General features: G+C 41.5%; 1 protein-coding gene across 3 annotated transcripts in view; it reads right to left on the reverse strand.

Annotated features, from left to right (window-relative positions):
• Nucleotides 1–17,961, reverse strand: part of PKM (pyruvate kinase M1/2) — a 50,513-nt gene that overhangs the window by 13,937 nt on the left and 18,615 nt on the right. For 2 of the 3 annotated variants that reach the window (XM_073579436.1, XM_073579437.1), the window contains exons 6-9: nt 14,617–14,887; nt 14,141–14,291; nt 13,900–14,052; nt 4,264–4,430 (exon numbers count right to left, since the gene is read on the reverse strand). In XM_073579436.1, the coding sequence (XP_073435537.1) occupies nt 4,264–4,430; nt 13,900–14,052; nt 14,141–14,291; nt 14,617–14,887 (742 nt within the window). Of the gene's footprint in view, nt 1–4,263; nt 4,431–4,697; nt 4,865–13,899; nt 14,053–14,140; nt 14,292–14,616; nt 14,888–17,961 lie in introns of all 3 variants that reach the window. The other variant, XM_073579438.1, reaches the window with a different exon arrangement.

Below are 17,961 nucleotides of genomic sequence, written 5' to 3' on the forward strand. Positions count from 1 at the left end.
TGCACAGAGATTGAAGCTTCAGAGACTGGGAGTTCTGTGGAAACTGTTTGGGTAAGAATACAAGGACAGAACAATGGAAAGGACACCATTGTAGGCATTTACTACAGGCCGCCCCGTGCAAGCTGAAGATATGGATGAACTCTTTATGCATCAAATGGCCAAGTTCTCCAAAAAATATGACATAGTTGTCATGGGAGTTTTCAACTATCCAGACATTTGTTGGGAATCTCTCTCAGGCAAAACTAACAGGTCAAGGAAATTCTTATCCTCTCTTGCTTGACAACTTTATCTTCCAAAAGGTAGGGGAGAAAACAAGGGGAACTGCGCTACCTTGGATCTAATCCTTATAAACAGGGAGGAAATGGTTGAGGAGGTAAAAGTGTCTGGGACCCTAGGAGGTAGCGACCATGCTATTTTAGAATTTTGGATAACTAGAGGAGGAAGACCTGTGAAGACTCAGACGTCAAGGTTAGATTTCAGAAAGGCAGATTTCAATGAATTCAGAAAGAGAATTAGAGGGATCCAATGGCTGGATATCCTTAAAGACAAAAATGTCCAGGAAGCATGGGAAATCTTGAAAAATGAAATTCTCAAAACACAATTGTTAACAATTCCGAAAAGAGAGAAGAATAGGAAGCATTTAAGGAAACCAGGATGGATGAACACAGAACTTAAGCACATCCTAAAAAGGAAGAAAAAAAATGTTTATAAAATGGAAAGAGGGAGGCATATCTAAAGAAGAATATATTACTGTCTGCAGAACCTGCAGGGCACAAATCAGATTAGCTAAAGCTGACAATGAATTGAGGCTTGCAAGAGATGTCAAAAGCAATAATAAAGGATTTTGGGGATATGTCAAAAGTTAAAGTCAAAGATGCTATAGGATTTTTACAGGATGAAAATGATGAAATGGTAAGACAGGATGTTGAGAAGGACGAACTTTTAAATTCCTATTTTGCATCCGTTTTCTCTCAGAAAGGAAATGTAACCTCAACTGCTCTTCACTGTCCTATTAAGGGAATAGAAGAATCCAGGATATCTATAAACAGAAAGATAGTGAGGAAACACTTAGCTAACCTAAATGAATTCAAGTCTCCAGGTCCAGATGAATTACACCCCAGAGTACTGAAGGAGATAGCAGAAGAAATTTTTGAACCCCTCTCCATAATCTTTGAAAATTCTTGGAGAACAGGAGAAGTGCCATAAGACTGGAGAAGAGCAAATGTTGTTCCTATCTTCAAAAAGGGGAAGAAGGTGGACCCAGGCAACTATAGGCCGGTGAGTCTGACTTCTATACCAGGAAAGATCTTTGAACAAATTATTAAACAACATGTATGTCAGTATCTGGATAAGAATGAAGTGATTAAACAGAGTCAGCAGGGGTTTGTAACTAAAGTCATGTCAGACTAACTTAATTTCCTTCTATGACGGAATCACTGATTGGTTGGATCAAGGAAATGCTGTAGATATAGTATATCTTGACTTCAGCAAAGCATTTGACAAAGTATCTCATACAATCCTTATTGAAAAAATGACTAAGTATGGAATGGACAAGGCAACTGTTAGGTGGATTCATAACTGGCTTAGTGATCGGACCCAAAGAGTGGTCATAAATGGCTGCACATCCAGTTGGAAGAATGTCTCAAGTGGGGTACCACAGGGCTCTGTCCTGGGCCCTGTATTGTTCAACATTTTTATCAACGATTTAGATGAAGGAATTGAGGGTAAACTGATTAAATTTGCTGATGACACAAAGCTAGGAGGGATAGCTAATACTGGAGAAGAGAGAGAGAGGATTCAAAAAGATATAAATAAACTGGGATGATTTAGCGAATCCTGCTTTGAGCAGTGGGTTGGACCAGATGGCCCAGGAGGTCCCTTCCAACGCTACGATTCTATGATTCTATGCACCGAGAAAATTAATCACTTTTTTTAACCATAAAATATTTTTTCATTTTTCCAAGGGTAACAGGAGAAAAATGGACCATACAGTTTGTCCAATTTCTCCAGAGTACACAGATACCCCATATGTGGTAGAAAACTACTGCTTAGGCGCACAACTGGGCTCTGAAGGGAATGAGCACCATTTTGGCTGGAATAGATTGTCGATACCATGTCACATTTGAGGAGCCCCCGACGTGCTAAACCCTAGAAGCCCCATTTTGGAAACTCAAAAAATTCATCTAGCTATGTAAAGAGCATTTTTAAACCTCAGGCGAGTCTCACAATTGTATAACATTGGACTAAGTGAATAGAAAATTACCATTTTTTTCCACAAAAAACGTTGCTTTGGCCCCAAGTTTTTAGTTTTCAGAAGGGCTAGTAGGAGAAATTGTGTAACAAGTTGTAATGTTCATTTTCACCTGAGTATGCCATTACCCCATGTGTGGTTGAAACTACTTTTGGGGCACATTGGAAAGTTTAGAAGGAAAAGAGTACTATATTGGAGTGGAGATTTTGCTGAAATGGTTTGCGGGTGCCATGTCACATTGGCAGAGCCCCTGAGGTGCCAGAATCCCCCATAAGTGAACCCATTTTACAAGCTACACTTCTCAATTAATCAATCTAGGAGTGAAGTGAGCCAATTGACACATGTGCCTTGCAGAATTTTATACCACAGTGTGATGAAAAATGAATAATTAAATTTTTACTACTTAAATGTTGTTTTAGCCTCATGTTTTTAATTTTTATATATAAGGACTAATAAAATAAAAAAAAAAAAAAAAAAAAAAAAAGAACAAAGGATGGACCTTACAGTTTGTTGTGCAATTTCTGCTGAGTGAGCCAAAACTTATACGTAATCAGGAACTACTTTTCCAGGCACGATTGAAAGTGCAGAAGGGAAGAAGTGCCATATTATAGTACAAATTTTGTTCTGGTTTGTGGGTGCTATGCCACATTGGCAGAGCACCTGATGTGCCTGAACCCCTCCCCCCATAAGTGACCCACTTTTACATACTACACTTCTCAATGAATTAATTTAAGGGTGTAGTAATCATTTTGGCGCCAAGGGTGTGTCACAGAATTTTATACCATTTGGCAATAAAGAAAAAATAATTACAACAAAAATTACAAATATTTTGTTTTAACCCCATTGCAATGTATTATACCCATCACCGAAGCCTCTTAGACCATGCTTCTCCTTAGCAAGCCGATGTTGCAGGGGCGCCGACCGGAAGGGAGAGGGAGCCTGTGAGCGATATCAATAGGCAGCATTTAGGGGTTTAATAGTCCACGGTGGGTATTGGCACCGCTCTGGCCGTGGACTCAGCTATTACTTATGTCAAGCTCTCAGTGGCAATGGCACGGGCACTGCACTGGGGTTGTGGAGTTGGAGCCGTGGAGTTGATGTCCATTTTGGTGGAGTTGGAGTCAGTATAAATTGGACCGACTCCTAAAATATAAAATAAATTGGGTACAGTAGTACAATGCAGTATATACTGTAAATGTTTTCATAAGAATTTTGGAAAGTTATAAAATGTCCTATAAATGTCTGTTCTGTTCCTGATCTAAGGATCTGGGCCTTTAGTCGAGATGAATCTGTGCTGCACTTTATGTACGTGCTCAATAGTGAGGCCATACTGTGGAGATGGGAATCAGAGGATTGGCTTCCGACTCCACAGTCCTGGCGCACACAATCGCCATGACTCCAGCTCTTGCTATAGGACATGAACGCCTTACGGACCATGACAAACTTATGTCAAAGGTCCTGAAGGGGTTACTCTGCAGATTAACAGAGTTCTAAAGCTTTGCGGCTGCCAGGAGGAAATTATTCCTTCTGGCAGACTCTGACTTTCAGTCAGAGACACGGCTTGATCACCATTCAGTATATAGAGTGTGTGCTGCCTGTAACCACTCCACGTCACTGCCTCTGTACGGATGCCCTGTTGAGTGTCAGGGCTGGTTACGGTTACAGCAACGCATGTACTGAGCAGCCAAACCAAGACTGAAAGCAGGAGGCTGCCGGAAAGACAAGTTATTTTCCTCCAAGAAGCCAGGCTTTCAGTATGGCAGCCGCATAGCTTTAGAACTCTTAAGGTGCGGATTAACCCAAGCAGTCACAGGGCTTTACGTTAGTTGCTTGCAGATTAAACCAATATTTGCAGGTTAATAGCGGGTTCTTTTACATGACAGACTCCCTTTAAGTAAAATACTAATACATTATTAATAAATCAATTGTTCATTTCTCTAGCAAACAACTTTACCTGTAGGACCTCAAAAGGTGATAGTACACAACTTTAATAGTCCCCTCCCCACTCCTACCTGCCAGATTTGGTAAGGACGATGATTGCTCCACTACAGCATTTGAATGAGGCTTCCACTGCTCCAACAGCAGTCGCTTCTGTTGGATCCTGGGTCAACGGGGACACACGTCTCAGCTCTTCAAACAGCTGTTTGTGGTAAATGGCTGCCTCCGCCTCACGAGCGATCTAACAGCAATTGGACGGGGGAGCCGCAATTGCCAAATTCAGGCAATGGGGGAATGTGTCGTCAATGAATGAGCAAGAAGGAAGGGGAAACAGGAGGGGAGACATTCACATCAATCAGACTTGATTTTTTCAAAACAGAACCTACTACTTCACCTGACCCCATTCAGACAACATCCATACTATTGACCTGCCTCTTCTGTGGATTGGAATAGCGCAAGAGATCGCAGCAGTATCAGCAAGAAGGATTTTGCTACAGGTGAGCCCTACCTGCCAGACTCTGTTAGAACTATGAGCGCTCTTGCTAAACACTTAAAAGATGCCCCCACTGCGCCTACAGCCATCGCTTCCGCAGGGTGCCTGGAGCTAATGGTGAGACGGGAAAGTTCCTCAAACAGCTGACGGTGGAAAGTAGCAGCCTCGGCCTCCAGAGCAATCTGTGAGCCGGAGGGAAGGAGAAGAGGAAAAGGAGGAGAGAAGGGATACAAACCAAAAGAAAAAATAGAGCAGAGTGATTCTCTGAGTCAAAAGTCACAAGGTTAGAGTGGAAGAGATAGAAACACTAGGGTTAAAGAAAGAAAGAGAAAACTAAGAAAGTATGAATCAGAAGAGTGACAGAACAATGGTAAAGATCAATAATCACACCTTTGAACACAATACAGGATATCACAGACCTCAGAAATATACACTCAACATTGAAAATGCAAAACCAGTAAGGAAAAGTAATGGAATTGTGGAAATCACAGGATTGATAGCCATTAATGATTTGAAAACAGTGTCCATTTTTTTCTTCATTTGCATAACATCTCAATTTGCTCAGGATAGCGTACTTGATGGAGGCCTGATGTTATCGCATCAGGAGGGCGGTAGTGTCACAATGGGGGCAGGCTTTGCAGCATTGAGAATCTCCCCCCCCACCATCTCTTTCCCCATTTGCGGACTTCTCCCATCTGTGCTCTCTTCTTTGACCTGTCTAACCCATGTGCTATCCCCCTTGTCTGCCGTCTCTCTCCTTCCTGTGCTGTCCCATTTGAGCTGTCTCCCCCCCCCCCCCCCGTGCTCTGTCTCTCTCACCCCTGTGCGCTCTATTCCCCCATCTGCTGTCTTCTCATCTCATGTCATCTCTTCTTTGAGCTGTGTACCCCATGCTTTCCTTTCATTGTCACTGGCGTACTTTTTAGGAGAAGCCATGTTGGCGTTGATATTTGCTTTTTAAAAGAGGTTTTCCCACAACGAAAGTTCATTTTAAAAATTGCCTGTGTCTGACCATGGACAGAACATACCACAGCTCCTGGGCAGGGGAGGAAGCAAAAGACAATACTGACATTACAGCAGCAGATTGCAGAGGATATATTTTGTGAGGTAAAATATTGTACCTCACAAAATGAATCCGCTGTGATCCCCTGCTGTAATGTCAGTATTGTCTTTTGCTTCCTCCATGCCCAGGAGATGTGGTATGCTCTGTACACGGTCAGACACAATTTTTTAAATGAACTTTCGTTTGTGAGAAAACCCCTTTAATGTGACAGGCTTCCTCTGCCTGTAGACACGTCACGCATCTGCCGCCAGGATCAGCCAAATGATTCACAGTGCGGAATTCGCGCAGGCAATCAGACCGCCACCATCTTTGTGTATACAGATAGTGGCGGTCACATTAAAACTGTGCATGCGCTCCTCCTGTACAAAGATGGCGGTGAATCATTCGGCTGATCCCGGCGGCGGCGTGTTTGCGATGGTGTTCCGCTGGTGGAACCGCGCAAGAGGCTGCGTACGAAGTATACAGTGTGTGTGTGTGTGTGTGTGTGTGTGTGTGTGTGTGTGTGTGTGTGTGTGTGTGTGAGCATAGTCTATGAAGCAGCATATGGGGGTATATTCTATGGAGCATCTTATGGGGCCATAACCTTTATGGAGCAATATATGGGGCATATTATTCTATGGAGCATCTTATGGGGGCATTATTATCCTTTGTGCAGCATTATATGGGGTGTATTTTGTATGGAGCATCTTATGGGGCCCATCATGAACTTTATGGAGCATATGGGCTCTTGATTCAATATGGATATTCAAAAACATTTAACCTACTGATGTCTCAATTAACTTTACTTTTATTGGTATCTTTTTATTTTTGAAATTTACCAGTAGCTGCTGCATTTTCCACCCTAGGCTTATATGCGAGTCAATAAGTTTTCCCAGTTTTTTGTGGCAACATGGGGGGGGGGGGGGGGGGTCGGCCTATACACGAGAATATACGGTATATATTAGATGAGCGCCACACAACTACTCCCTTTAGCATGCAAGCAATTAGATTCTTAATGGTTGGCAGAACATTCCTCAGACACACTGAATACACTTGGGCAGGTCAATCATCAAGATCTGCTGCTGGAAGCTTTCTTTGCAATTTTCTTCCAATGACATCCAAGATGTGCTCGATGAGAGACAAGTCCTGAGCCACTGCAGGCCATGGCAGCATGTGTAGGCCACACAGGTTTAGGTAAAATTATATGATCCAAACAGGGTTTTGTCATTTTATGGACATGGGTGTTATTTCTTTGTGGGAACAATATAACTTTGAACTCTGTAGCCAGATGGGAAACAAATTATAGAAGGTTTCTTTTTATTAAAGTTTCACTTCTGAGGTACAGTTTGTGCTAATTTGACAGTTTTTTCCAGGTGTTTCTCTATCAGTAAAGCGGGAAGAAATATACCTTATCGGGGATATGGTGTGTCTGTACACTATTGCCCTTTATAGAATCTGTTTGCCAGTTTGTTCAATTTATAAATTTATATATACCTTGAGTGTATTTTTTTGATGTTCGGAATGACGCAAGTGATTTGAAATATCATTGCGAAATTAGGCTGTATTCAAGTTTAATATAGTCTTATAATCATAATTGTAAAATCAGGCTGTATCTAAGTCTAATATGGTCTTTTGACCTGCTTGATGATGCCTGAGAATATGACTGTGTTGATTTGATTGAAGCCCGGGAAATACCTGTGAGTGGTGGAGATTTTTATTATGGAGGTTCTGGGCATGCGCGATGTGGTGCGGGAAAGCGCACCCCAAGGGTTAATACAGACGTATGAAGGATCCTTTGGCCTTCAGCCTACGCAAGTGCAGAACTACCATGAAGGGTCCGGGCCTGCGCGACATGTAGTGGAGATGCGCACCCGTGTGTTTAATGCAGACATAGAGAGTATGACTCGGTCTTTAACCCACGAGGGCGCGATGTGTCCGGGAAGTTCCCGGGCATGCGCGGTACAGTCGTGGGACTGGGACATATTGCTTTATTCTGGACATGCGCACTGCAGGTGCACGAGAATAGACAACGCAGGCGCAGTAAAGATGGCTTCCTCAGCCAGAGGTAAGCGGTAACAGGAAGCGGAAATGACGGTATGGTGTACCTCTTGTGTCTGTAACATCGCGCAGGCGCAGCTGTGATTATGGAGACATACACTGAACGTTAATATGATTTTATGCCCTGCTATTTGAGTTATGTAGCGGGGAAACTATAAATGACCACTAACTACCACACTCTGATGGACACCTGCAACCAGGAGCCGTATCTGATGCTCGGAGAGAGCATATAATTATATCATGGGCCTCCTGAGGAACTCCTTCTGGGGGAGGGAAACACGTCGAGGCGTGATGGCATCTAATGAGCATTAAGCTAAGTTTTCGTTACTTGTTATATGCTGGCTGATCATTTATCTCTGGGCACAGTGCAATATGTGGGGAGCTTTTGGTATGATTTATGGTGATATTGAATCATACACTGGGGAGCGGGTGTGACTATATTCAAGTTGAGACCTCACAAGCTAATAAGGTTTATATTATGATATTATGAGGTGGTCACTTTTTGACTGATAGATAATTTGGTAAACACCCGGCTCTTGTAGTAGCCCCCATTTACTCAAAAGTTTGACATGTGATGAGATTTGGTCAACACCGAGTTAAGTTCTCATTAATCCATTATATACTGGCCACAAAATGTATGTACATTTATATTTCTCTGTGGGATATGGTGCAATTTGTTAGGGATGTTTTTGTATTGTCAGCGGCTCCCTATTCCAGTGAAAGCCCCTTTTTGTCCATCTCCCTCAATTTGTTTAGGGTGTAATTATAAAGGTCAGTAAGGGATAGCCGACGCAGAGCGGGGGCACCAGTACAACTTAGGGTGAAAAAGCTCCGTTGCCAGGTAGGGAGGAATTTAATTAGGGACTGCTAGGATCCCTCTATCCTTGTTATACGCCACAAAGTAATTTGTTTTTTCAGTTACTGGTTGTATCCCTGTTATTTTGGTTTGCATTTTGGTGAATTGCTGTGTAATTTTTTTAGGATTGCCGGATTGATTTAATAGGCAACCAGGTTATTGCATTATTCTTTTCTATCTTTGTCATCTGGTTGTTAGGATCTGAATAGGGCGAGCCGCCGTGGAGCGGGAGCGCAATTTGCGTTTCAAGAGGGTGCCAACCTCCGCTGTCAGGTAGGGGTCAGTTACAGGGCCCCACAGGGACAACTAGATTATTACCCATCTTTGAGTGGTGTGAATAATATTTTTTTTTATAGGCTGGGTTATAATGGCGTATGCATAGCATCTAATGTGCCTTGGTTCTAAGACTTTTTTTGAGGAATTTTTAATGAATTAAAAAAGGAATTTTTTAAAAATTAGTTTCTTTATGAGCTGTTATATAACTAATTTACACACATAATTCAATATATTTTTTTCTATTGGGGCCACACAGGTTGCTCAAAATGGCATGAGTAGTGGTGGAACAAGGGAAAAAAAAAATTACACGAGTCATAATATCAGGGTTATGGTATGGAATAGCATAGGGTACAGTAGCCAGACCCTTTTACTCTTCATTCCAAGTATAAACTTGGAATGAAGAATAAAAGGGTCTGGTGTTACATGAGGAACGACCATTTCTCCATTGTGTACAAGGAGCCATTTTTCAACACTGTACAATTTGCTAGTGTTGCTTATGTTACTGTGAGCATCATGCTTGCTACCATGGCCTGCAGCATCTCTACTCATTTGTCTTCAATCACACACATCTGGGACATCATTGCTCAGTAATTGCAAAGGGAGATGCCAGCAGCGGATCTTGATTTTGGTGCCCAAGTGCATTCAGAGTGGCTGAATATTTCCCAGACAACTATTAAAACGGTCAATGATCGCATGCCACAGTGTGCAACGCGTGTATTTTTATGTATGGTGCTCATATTCCATAGTGAAAAATTGGAGAGGTTTTGAAAATGTTGTTTACATTTTTTCATCATTTGCATATCATTAACATGCATATCAATCCTGTGATTTCCATAATTCGACCACTTTTCCTACTTAGTCTCGCAATTTCAAATGTTGAGGAATGTATAAAAGGTTGACCTTTTAAAAATGTTGCACACCTCTCAGTGAACGATAACTGCAAACGCTAGAGACAACATACCACAATAGCCAGTCTGCACATACCACCCTATGATCGTGTATATTGGACCTGATGTTCACCTTGAAGTCCTGTTTCATTGGTTTTGAAATTAACCTTCATAAATAATAAAGTGGTCTGCACTGTCGTTCTACATTGTGCATTAGATTACAATAGGTACATACTCCTGTACATTAGGCCCTGGATTAACTATAATTCTTTATATTTACATTAGATTTATATATATATATATATATATATATATATATATATATATATATATATATATATATATATATATACACACACATATACACACATCCAACATTTTGTGCCAATAAATGACACTTATAGATTCTTTTCTTTCTGACAGTATAATATCCCTTACTTCCTTTCACACAGCGAAAGAGGTAAAAGGACATAATTCTGGCTGTCTCTTGCTCGAAAAATCTAAAAATAATACATTTAGATTGCCAAAACAGCAACTTTGATGATTGCTGAAAACTGGCTTAAAACAGGGGGTGAAGAAAAATAATGCACATCCACTGCTTGTTTTCGGATAATTGTTTAAAAAAAAGTTTGTGATCCTAAGCATGTACTAAAATTTGAAATACCTTAAACGGGTTTTCCCACGAACAAAAGTATACTTTAATCAATAGATCATGGAATGAAAATAAGTTCCACAATTGAATGTGTAAAAGGAAAAAAACAAAGAAAAAAAGTGTTGAGAATCTTATACATGTGCTCTGCTGTCTGTGTCTGACCATAAAGGGACATGGTCTGATCATACCACATCTCCTGTGTCAGGGAGGAAGCAAAAGAGAATATACAGACATTACAGCATGTGATCACAGCTAATTCTGTGAGGTAAAGTGTGTCTAAACAGGCAGGGAAGTGTTTTAAGACACAGAAATATGTCCCAGATCCAGTTGTGGACCTTGCTTTTATTCCAAGATCTATTGATGAAAATGTACTTTGTGCATTGGACAACCACTAACTATAGTCAGTTACTGCAATGAACAAGGAGTAAAAACTATGGTACTATTGCACCAATTCAATTTACAGATGGATAAAACACATCTATAATGGTAGTTTCTTCAACATTAGCAAGCTAGCAAGAAGATGAGGTCCTGTCCACCTCAAAACACTTTTGGATTTTTGGCCCCAACAGGACACCGTACTTGGCAGCCAATGACGCCACCTGCTTTCTCATCGCCAACACGTGGCTGCCACTATAGACACCATTGGCCAAAGCACCCCGGTTCCAATATCCACAATTTACTGAGGACACCAAAGGGATTCACTCGACGGTGCCTGATCTGAACATAGGTTATTGTTGACTCATCACCCACTGGATCCTTTTCCAAAGTCAGGACCATCTCCCTAATACAGGACTGCTCTCGGATTAAGTGGACCTCCACATATCCTGACCAGGATGCTTTTTATGCTTGGTTGTGTCCACTTATTGGCAGGTTAGAGTTTTCTTTAGGGAATGGTAAACATTGACTATCACTTTGTTCATTTTTGTAGTCTAATGTGATATTTCCTAATCTATTGCACCTCATTTGTTACACTAACTGCATTGTAGGTACCTATTCAGATTTCAAACAGTTTTTACTCCGTGTTTATTACAGTTTCTCACAGGTCAGCACAAAGGGCCCATTGGTCTGCCAGCAGGCATCAGCACACATTTATGTTTTCCCCCCTTTGGTGGGCGCTAGTTTTATGTGTGTAGGCATTTAGAATACTTAAAGCCAAGGCCCAGAAGGAATTTCCTAAAAATCGGTTTTAAAACAGACTGGCAAAGGTTTTACCTCACAGAAAGAATCAGCAGTGATCCCATGCTGTCCTGTCTGTATACAGACCATATTTCCCCACACAGTCAGACAGCCCTTACAGAGCACAGTTTATAAGATTCTCTCAGCACAGGAACATTTTGTTTAATTTAAATACATCTAATTGTGGAACTTATAATTATTCCAAGATCAATTGATTAAAATGCACTTTGTTGGTGGAAAAACCCTTTTAAGTTTTCGTCCAAGACTACAATATTGATTATCTTATTATCTTTAGGATAGGTCATCAACATCAGATCGGTGGGGGTTCAGAAGCTGGCACCCCTGCTAGAAGTACATGGACATATGAAATGGGTTGGAACTTGAAGCAGGCTAGTGTAAGACATACACAGATTAGGTACACCATGCAGCACATTTCTCCATCACAGCGAAAAAAAAAATTAAAAAAAAAAAATCAGGAGAGGCATGGAGGATGACTGCACACAACCGTACCTGGTCTAAGCAAAATACTGTGCATGTGCAACGCATTTAATCCAAATCTGCATGCTACGCATTTGATGGGGGTCAGTGAAAAAATAAGAAAATGCAAAAAACATTTAATATTTGAAAAAGTGCACCTACAAATGCCATCAGCTGAAAAGCTGCAACTAAAAACTGCAAGCAATCTACTTTAATTTGAACAATTCTCAATTTAGATCGCACTGCTAGGCACACATTACAATTTGATAGCGCAACTGTAAAATTACGCAAAAAATGTTGCGTAGGAGACATAATATTTTTTACTTGTTGCACTGTGGCATAAAGAAAATTATCTGACTGGTAAAATATTCAGTACATGCAGACCAGTCACATGTACGTTGTGTGTAATGAAATAGCCTTTTTGTATATTTAGGAAATCTAGAATATTAAAGGGAATCTGTCACCAATTTTTTGGGCTATGAGATGCAGCCACAGCCATTAGGGGCTTATCTACAACATTCTGTAATGCTGTAGATAAGCCCCCGAAGTAACCTGAGAGAGAAGAAAAACGAGTTATATTGTACTCACCCAGGGGCGGTCCTGGTCCGGAAGGTGTCGCGGTCCGGCGCCTCATATCTTGTAGCGATGACGTCCCCTTCTTTGCTTCCCGGCGCAGGCGCACTGCTCTGCCCTGTTGAGGGCAGAGCAGTGCGCCTGCGCCAGGAAGCAAAGAGGATGTCATTGCTACAAGATGTGAGGCGCCCGACCGGACCACAACACCCTCCGGGCCCGAATTAGACCACGACCGCTCCTGGGTGAGTATATTATAGAATGCTGTAGTTAAGCCTCGATGGCGGTGGCCACAGCTCATAGTGCGAAATGGGGTAACAGATCCCCTTTAAAATGTTTCTTTTAGGATATAGCTATTCAACATAACGTTATAATCCAGCTATAAAGACTACATGGACATGAATATATGCATATAAGTGGAGGAGACATGTTAAAAAACCATTGATGCCCCTTGCAGTGCAAAGTTTCACAACCTTGATAAAACCCAACTCCACCAAGTTCTTTCTGCCAGCAATCATATCTGGAATAGAAGGTACAGTAGAGTTTATGCCAATGTGAGAGAAAGGGAGTGAGTGCAAACCTTTGTAAATAGTGATGCATGAGTAATCTGGCTGGTTGCCTGTCAGCACACTCCAACGGTCCCTACAAAAACGTGCCCCAAGAGCCACCTCCGTACCAGGCACAACCAGGACAGTGCTACTCAGCAACAAAAGTGCAGGGGGAAGAATGTGGTGGGAATATCCTTTCTGGTGCAAACCAATACAAGTCAGTACTCAGAGTTTCAAGCATCTGGTGCATCAGCATGAAGTTATAGGTCAGAGGAGAAATGTGAGAAAAATAAAGAGGAGATTAAAGGGGAAAACAAAAAAAAAGTGGTAGCGCTCGCTATAAGCTATCTAAATACTAACTACGCAAAAGGCATTAAGCAAGCCATGTAGCGCAGCGCATGCCAAACCAACCACATCTAAAAGATTATACAGCATTCACTGCACACTTTTTTGGCACAAGTCAATACACACATACATACTAAATCTAAAAACATACAAAACATTACTGTTGGACTGTAAATACATAAACAAAGTTGGTTCTGGTTATACATAAACAGTAACATTAGATACATTTGTGTACAAAAAAATATCTGAAATATTGTGTGAGACTACTTTCATCTGGCTAAGTAAGGTGTACCATTTAAATTTTTGCATTTGATCCAAAAGAATACTCACAGCGTGCTGCATGCGCACTGCCTCCAGTGGGTAGTCTCCCTTGGCAGTTTCCCCAGAAAGCATGATACAGTCTGCCCCATCCAATACTGCGTTCGCCACATCACTGCCTTCAGCACGAGTTGGGCGAGGCTTTTTGATCATGCTCTCCAGCATCTGCAAAGTGTAAGGTTGACAAACTTTGTCAAGGTTTTGATACCAAGGATGTGACCTTCAGTCATATGACTGTAAATAACAGCATTACCTGTGTGGCACAGATCACGGGTTTGCCAGCACGATTGCACCGACCAATCATCATCTTTTGAGCAAGGAACACTTTTTCTGCTGGGATCTCAATACCAAGGTCCCCACGAGCCACCATGATGCCATCACTAGCGTCTAAGATTTCATCAAATCTAGAAGTTAAAAAAAAAACACAAGCATTTGTTAATTTTCTTTATTTCAAAACACGAGTTTTAATGACAGGGGTTCCCCCCCAATCTTAAGATATTGGCATATTGCTAGAATAGGCCATCGCTCTGGGGTCCAACCTCTGGAACCCCTAATGATCCAGAGAATAGAGGGTGTCAAAGCACTGGCATAGCACTCTTTCACTTCACCATTTACCCAAAAAAAATAAACAAAGGGTGAGATGGTACTGCAGTGTTCTACTGCTCCTTTATCCTCAGGATCAGTAGGCATCCCAAATTATGTTCTACTTAATCTACCAGTGAAACCTACCTTCGTACTCCTTCATGGTTCTCTATCTTGCTTATAATTTTGATGTTTTTCCCCTTCTCCCCCAAAACGTCTCGAACAGCCTGCACATCTGATGCCTTGCGGATAAATGATGCGAAGACCATGTCTACTCCTTGTGCAACTCCAAACTGAAGATCCTGGATGTCTTTGGCGGACACAGCTGGTAAATCTACAGCAGCACCAGGTAGGTTGACTCCTTTTTTGCTACCGAGAGATCCTCCATTCTCTACCTCAGTCAAACAATAGTCAGGGCCTAAAAAAGGAGAAATCTTTTTAAGACTTTTGTTAAGATTTTGAACAAGTATCCACAAGAGCTCCCCTTGCTTTTCACAGTTATGTGAAAATGAAGACGATCAGATTTGCTTTTGGATTTTTCCTTCTTTAAACCTTTACACACCACTACAGGTCAAGAAAAAGGGGGGGGGGGGGGGGAAAGCCCTAAGTAAAACTTTAAAAAGAGCTTCAATGGTAAAGCGGATCATACATACTAGAGAGCCGTTCTTACCCCCTCTCCCCTCAACTTGCCCAAACATGAATGGTAATTTTATACGGTAAAAGGTGGCAGGGGGAAGAGCTGGACTAATCTAGTGTCCGGATAATGTCCCTGGCCAGATCTTCCAAGTATATCTTCTTTGAAATACCAAAGCGTTTCAGAGAATATACCTGACAGCAATCATTTATAATTTGATATCAACATCATCCACAGATAGATCAGGGAACATTATTGCTTCTATAGGTTCAAGAGTAAGGAATGTGAGATCAACCCAAATGTTAGATAGGTCGCTTTTGGCGCAAGTCTGCTTGGAAAAGTGGTGGTCATATTATTCTACTATGAGGTTCCTGTTGGAAAATGTGAATTTTATAATTATGTCTTTGCATACAATTGGTCATACTCCTCTCACTTGACCAGGAGTAGATGTGAGGGGTACGGGTGAGACCCTTTATAATATAGCTCATCCAGAAAACTTCCTTTTCTAAATTTACCCTCAACCTTGAAAAGGCCTGCCTGTCAGGTGCTTGGGAAAGCAGGATGTGTGTGTGTACTAGCGAGATAACCAGGGCAGGCATCTTGCTAACCTATTAAAACAGAGGGGAAGTGTGGTGTGGATGTGCGAACATGCTGTGGTGGGCATTTAGTTGAATGTCAGCATATTGAGATAGGCGAGTGGACGGGGGAGTGTGATATAGTTTAGTCTTCTTAACAAAATAAATTAAAGAAAAATCTAAAATCCAGATTTGGGGTGGTTATCTTATAAAAAAACAAACAAACACATTTTTCTAGGTACACTTGCAGTTTTTGAAGAAATTCTGAAGGGAGATTTTTCAAAGCATCTTTGAGAACTAACCACAAATCCTTCTGTTTCTTCACGTAATCCCAAACAGACTGTTACGCTGGGCTCATACGATCCTATATTCTCTCAAGAGAACTGGATCGCTTACATGTTAATACCACTCTGCTCAAGCTTTGAGCTGAGTGTCATCTTACTGTGATCCAATTTTCTTGCATGAGAAAATCAGAGCACAAGTGTGGATAAGATGGAGAACTTAACCCCTTCATGACCAGAGGTATTTTTTGCTACCCTTCTCAGAGTCATAACTTTTTTTTAATTTTTCCGTCAATATGGCAATGTGAGGGCTTGGTTTTTGCGGGACAAGTTGTACTTTTGAATGACACTATTGGTTTTAACTAGGGATGAGTGAATAGCTTCAGATATCTCCTTATCCAAATAGCTATAGCACTTTCCAAATAGCTTGGTCGGGAACCCGGATATCTGGAGTTCTCCCGATAATCAGCTATTCGGCTGTGTGACAGTCACAACACAAACATGGAGAGCCCGACTGTCACACAGACGGGACACATGCAGCTGCGGAGCCGAACAGCTGATTATTGGGAGCACTCCAGGTATTCGCTCATCCCTAGTTTTAACATAACGTGTCCTGGAAAAAAATTCAAATTGCGGTGAAGTTTCAGAAAAGTGCAATCCCACAGTTGTTTTATTGTTTTGCTATTTTACTAGGTTCACTAAATGCTAAAACTGACCTGCCATTATTATTCTCCAGGTCATTACAAGTTCATAGACACCAAACATGTCTAAGTTCTTTTTTTATCCAAGAGGTGAAAAAAATTCCAAACCTTGTTTAAAAAAAAAAAAAAAAAAAAAAAAAAAAAGAAAAAAAAGAAAAATTGCGCAATTTTCTGATAGAGTAGCATCTCCATTTTTCGTGATCTGGGGTCGGGTGAGGGCTTATTTTTTTGCGCGCCGAGCTAACGTTTTTAATGATACCACGTTGGTGCAGATATGATCTTTTGATCACTCGTTATTACATTGTAATGCAATGTCACGGAGACCAAAAAAAACCCTTAATTCTAGTGTTTTTACTTGTTTCTTGCTACGCCGTTTAGCGATCAGGTTAATTTTTTTTATTGATTGGGTGATTCTGAACGCGGCGATACCAAATGTGTGTATGTTTGTTATTTTATTGTTTTATTTTGAATGGGGCGAAAAGGGAGACTAGAAGCTGCCATTACCTGATCGGCTCTGCTACGATGATCAGATCGCCTCTATGTAGCAGAATTGCTCACTTGCTATGAGCTCCGACCACTATGTGGCGCTCACAGCAAGCCGGCACTGACAACCATAGAGGTCTCCAAGAGACCACTGGTTGTCATGCCAACGAACCGGTAAACCGCAATCACGTGATGCGGGTCAACAGTGGGCGGGTTTCCGGCCCAATGGCCGTAAGCTTGAGTTAAATGCTGCTGTCAGAGTTTGACAGCGGCATTTAACTAGTTAATAGCCACAGGTGGATCACGATTTCACCTGCGGCTAATGCGGGCACATGTCAGCTGTTCAAAACATGTCCCAGGAAAGATGTGGGCTCAGCGCCGGAGCCCACATCAAAGGGAGGGAGACCGACATCAGTGTACTATTATGCCCGATGTCGGAAAGGGGTTAAATAGTCGTCAATACACAGCTGCCATCATTTATAGTAATTCTGATTAACTGTAGGATGTTCCTGACATTTTCTTAGTTACATTTTACAGCAAAACCTATAAACCACAAAGCTTTGGGGCTGTTTTTCCAACAGCTGTGAATGGGGCTTCAGTCAGTCTTGCATCATAACCTTCAAGCATCTGCTAAAAAGCTGAGACTGAAGAGGAATTTCCCAGCCAGAGCCCAGACCTGAATACAATTGAAATTCTGTGGCTTGACCTAAATAGGGCAGTACACAAGAGATTCCCTCATAATCGGACAGATCTGGAAGGCTATTATAAGGAAAAGTGGCCAAAGATCACCAATTCTAGATGTGTCATGAGGAGTCAGA

Source organism: Dendrobates tinctorius, unplaced genomic scaffold, assembly GCF_039654945.1.
Source record: "Dendrobates tinctorius isolate UK_male_01 unplaced genomic scaffold, ASM3965494v1 ptg000062l, whole genome shotgun sequence".
NCBI classification, from domain to species: domain Eukaryota; kingdom Metazoa; phylum Chordata; class Amphibia; order Anura; family Dendrobatidae; genus Dendrobates; species Dendrobates tinctorius.